The sequence below is a fragment of the Lactuca virosa genome, chromosome 5, assembly GCF_052849685.1.
Source record: "Lactuca virosa cultivar CGN04683 chromosome 5, Lactuca_virosa_CGN04683_v6, whole genome shotgun sequence".
NCBI classification, from domain to species: Eukaryota; Viridiplantae; Streptophyta; class Magnoliopsida; order Asterales; family Asteraceae; genus Lactuca; species Lactuca virosa.
The window spans coordinates 146,934,187-146,938,169 of NC_136430.1; the positions used below are offsets into that span (position 1 = coordinate 146,934,187).

Consider the following 3,983-nt stretch of genomic DNA (forward strand, 5'->3'; position numbering starts at 1 on the left):
CGCGGATGAACGGTTGACTAGAAATTACTACGAACTTTCGCAGATTAACAGTTGACTAAGAACTATTACGAACGTTCGCACCGATTCACAGCTCAAACAATACTTTTATAATGCGAAGGTAGTTTCAGAATTGATTCAGCCTCAATCATTCCTAAGCATTGAAGAATATGATTAAAGGTTTGTTCAGGCAAGGCTTTCGTAAAGATGTCGGCCAGCTAATCAGCGGATCTAACAAAGTGTATCTCGACATTTCTATCTTCCACATGATCTTTGATGAAGTGATACCTTAGTGCGATGTGTTTGGTCTTTGAATGTTGCACTGGGTTGTGACAAATGGGAATGGCGCTCTCAGAATCGCAATACAAGAGGATGCACTTCATATTGATGCCATAGTCACGAAGCTGACTTTGAATCTAGATGACTTGTGAACTACAGGACGTAGCGGCTATGTACTATACTTCAGCAGTTGATAGGGAGACACATGTTTGTTTCTTTGATTGCCAACTAATAAGTTTGCCATCAAGGAATTGACATCCTCCCGTTGTACTCTTCCGATCTAAACCGCAACCTCTAAGATCAGCATCTGAAAACGCTTCTACAAAGAAACCTGAGCTTGATGGGTACCATATTCCTAGTGAGGAGTTTCGTTTAAGATACCTGAATATGTTCTTGAAAATGGTCATGTGGGGTTCACGAGGATTCTCTTGAAACTTTCCACAATAGCAAACAGAAAACACGATATCTGGACGACTAGCAGTTAGATACATCAATGAACCTATCATTTGACGATAGAGTGTCATATCAGTAGCTGGTTTGTCCAGAGACGGTGTTAGTTTCGTTCTGAATTCCATTGGAACCTTCACCTTCGAATCTCCCACCATTCCAAGCTTAGCAAGTAATGTCTTTGTATAAGCCTCCTGATTGATAAAGATTCCTTCCTGACTCTGTCTTATATTCAAACCAAGGAAAAATTTAATCGGACCCATGGAGCTTATCTCAAACTTAGTTTCCATCAACTTTCGGAACTCAGCAGTTAAGCTAGGATTTGTAGAATCGAAAATAATGTCATCAACATAAATTTGGAAAATCATCAAATGGTCACCATCTTTTTTCCGGAAGAAGTTTGGGTCAACCGAACCTTGTTTAAATTTAGCTTGTTTTAAGAATCTAGTAAGAGTTTCATACCAGGCTCGTGGAGCTTGCTTCAGACCATAGACTGCTTTATCGAGAATTTAACAGTGGTTTGGATATTTTTTATTTACGAACCCTGGTGGTTGTTCCATATACACTGTTTCTTCAAGTTCCCCGTTCAGAAAGGCACACCTAGCGTCCATTTGAAAGACTTCGAAGTTCTTGTGAGTTGCATACGCAAAAATATGCAAACAGACTTCAGCCTTGCAACTGGTGCGAAGGTTTCGTCGTAGTCAATGCCTTCTTCTTGGCAATATCCCTTAACAACGATTCGCGCCTTGTTTCGGATCACAATTACCTCTTTATCCATCTTGTTATGAAATACCCATTTTAGACCGGCAACGATTACATCCTTTGGAGTGGGAATCAATCTCCAGACCTTGTTTAGTTCGAACTCATTGAGCTCCTCCTGCATTGCTTGCATTCAATCAGAATGATCAAGAGCAACCTTAACATTTTTAGGTTCAATTTTGGAGATAAACGAGTTAAACATGCAATATTCCAATTTAGAGAATAATACAGTCTTCTTCACCTTTTGTTGTGCTCTCGTAAGAATTCCCGAAGATGATTCTCCAATTACTTGTGTTTTGAGATGATCTCTAGTCCATTTTGTCCATGGAGGGTAATTAGGATCATGGGTTGGGTCCAGTTCAGCATTTACATCCTCAAGTTCTGATTGCACATCCGAATCATCATTCGTATTTTCATTCTCCACTCGAATGATGTATGTTCCTCTTCTTCTGGAATTGGATTCTCTTCCTGGAATTGACTTTCGTGGGTCACTTGAGGAGTTGAATTCTCCCCCCTGAAAAGGTGTACTAGGTGTGGTGGTTGATGTAGAACCCTCCCCTTGAAATGGTGTACTTGCCGCTAGAGGTTCTTTCGGATTCTGAGGTCCGCTTTCAAGATTCTTGGCAGCTACATCAACAATTTTCTTCAATTCATCCTCCTTGTTATCTGCTGCTTTGGATTCGGAAGATATCACTTTCTCCGGCTCATCAAATAAGTTCATGAATTCGTCGTAGAGATTGGAGAGTGGAATCGTTGCTGGATTCAGCTTGGGAAAGATCTCCTTTGATTGACTGTCATTCTTCTGATGCTTCTTTAAATAATTGTCATCGAATGTGACATAGTAGGTTTCTTCTATCTTTTTGGACTTTTTGTTGAGAACCGTATACGCCTTAGAAGTCAGAGAATACCCTAAGAAAATACCTTCATCAACCTTCACATCGAATTTGTTCCTTTGCTCTTTGGAATTGAAGATGAAGCACCTAGAACCAAACACATGAAAGAACTTGGAATTAGGTTTTGTATTATTTATAATCTCATGGGGAGTAAAAGAAAATCACTTATTAAGGATTGATCGATTTTGTGTAAAGCAGGAAGTTCCAATAGCATCCGCCCAGAAGTAAAGTGGCAGATTCGCAAATGACAACATGGTTCTCGCAGCTTCGCAGAAAATATCGGTTTCATCTTTCAACGACCTAATTCTGTTAAGGAGTTTAAGGAGTCGAAAAGTTGTGAGTTAATCCTTTCGCAGTCAGGAATTCTTCAAACGCTTGGTTTTTGAATTACAAACTGTTGTCACTGCGAATGTTACGAACTAGCTTTTGCAGTTGAATCTCTATCTGCTTTATAAAATCCTTGAGCTTGGGAGTGGGTTATGATTTCTGCTTACGAAAATGCACCCAGGTAAATATAGAAAAATAATCAACAATTGCAAGTATATATTTGTTACCACCAATGCAAAAGTTCTATATGGACCACAAAGGTCTATATGAAAAAGTTCAAGTGGTTCTATGACTTTCGTATTCACAACTGTTGGATGACTCTTCCTGCCCTGCTTCCCCATTTCGTAGGCTGCACAAAGATGTTCTTTATCAAACTTCAAGAGAGGAAGCCCTCGCACATGATCACCAAGAACAAGTTTATTGATGTCTTTAAAATTGAGGTGCGAGAGCCTTCGGTGTCATAGCCAGCTATCATCTGTAGAAGCTTTCGTAAGTAGACAGATGGCAGGCTTTTCTGTCTGACTATGGAAGCATTATGTCGCTCTCGGATTCGTACTATCTTCTCATACACACGTTCTAGTTAGCTTCTCTATTTTGCCTGTTTCCTTCAATTTGCAGGAAGTACGCGGACTTGGTTAATCTGTCGACGATCACCCAAAATGGAATGAATTCCACCTGTTGCCTTGGGTAACTTGATTATGAAGCCCAATGCAATTCGTTACCACTTACACTCAGGTATCTCCGGTTGTTTAGTAACCCTGTGGGATTTTGCTCTGAAGTTCATGATAAGACTCATACTTGGCTCATCCACCATCACCTTGTGTATACAAGTCATATATAATTTAGATTGACAAAATGTTCGGATGGGTAGCTCTACCTCAAGTCCACAACCAGACAAGGAACAGGAGATAGGGTGGAATCACACACCCTAAATCTTGTTGAGTCTAAATTATATACCACTCTCACGTATACACTTAGCAGCGATCGATTAACCTCATTAGTTCTTAGTCTCTATTCTCGAACTTGACTTGCGGCACAAGTGATCTCCCTATGAGATCTATTGGGGATACTACGGGTGGTTACTGACTTCTGAGACTTCTTTGGTAGTTTTCGCTTCAAGTTTCCTATCTACTGAGTAGGCTAGAAGGGCGTGGTACCCCTCGCATGGGTACTTCTGAAGTTTTGAAGCAATAGATGATATAAGGGTTCGTATTAGGTTTGCCGTTATAGATTGAAAGAATTTCGTTTGACGGTTGATTAAGGGAAAAGTTCTTTTACACA

General features: G+C 40.1%; 1 protein-coding gene across 1 annotated transcript; it reads right to left on the reverse strand.

Annotated features, from left to right (window-relative positions):
• Nucleotides 1-1,309: 1,309 nt before the first annotated feature.
• On the reverse strand, nt 1,310-2,203 carry LOC145111848 (uncharacterized). Its single transcript, XM_079048091.1, has 2 exons — nt 1,712-2,203; nt 1,310-1,600 (listed from the first exon to the last, which is right to left on the reverse strand). Exons 1-2 carry the CDS (start codon nt 2,201-2,203, stop codon nt 1,310-1,312), a joined length of 783 nt encoding a protein of 260 aa, XP_078904217.1.
• Between the last annotated feature and the right edge of the window lie 1,780 nt (nt 2,204-3,983).

Coding starts and splice junctions, on each gene's coding strand:
- LOC145111848 (XM_079048091.1), bottom strand. CDS start 2,203: ATGAACTTATTTGATGAGCCGGAGAAAGTGATATCTTCCGAATCCAAA. Junction 1,601..1,711: donor AACAAAAGGTGAAGAAGACT/GTATTATTCTCT, acceptor CAAGCAATGCAG/GAGGAGCTCAATGAGTTCGA.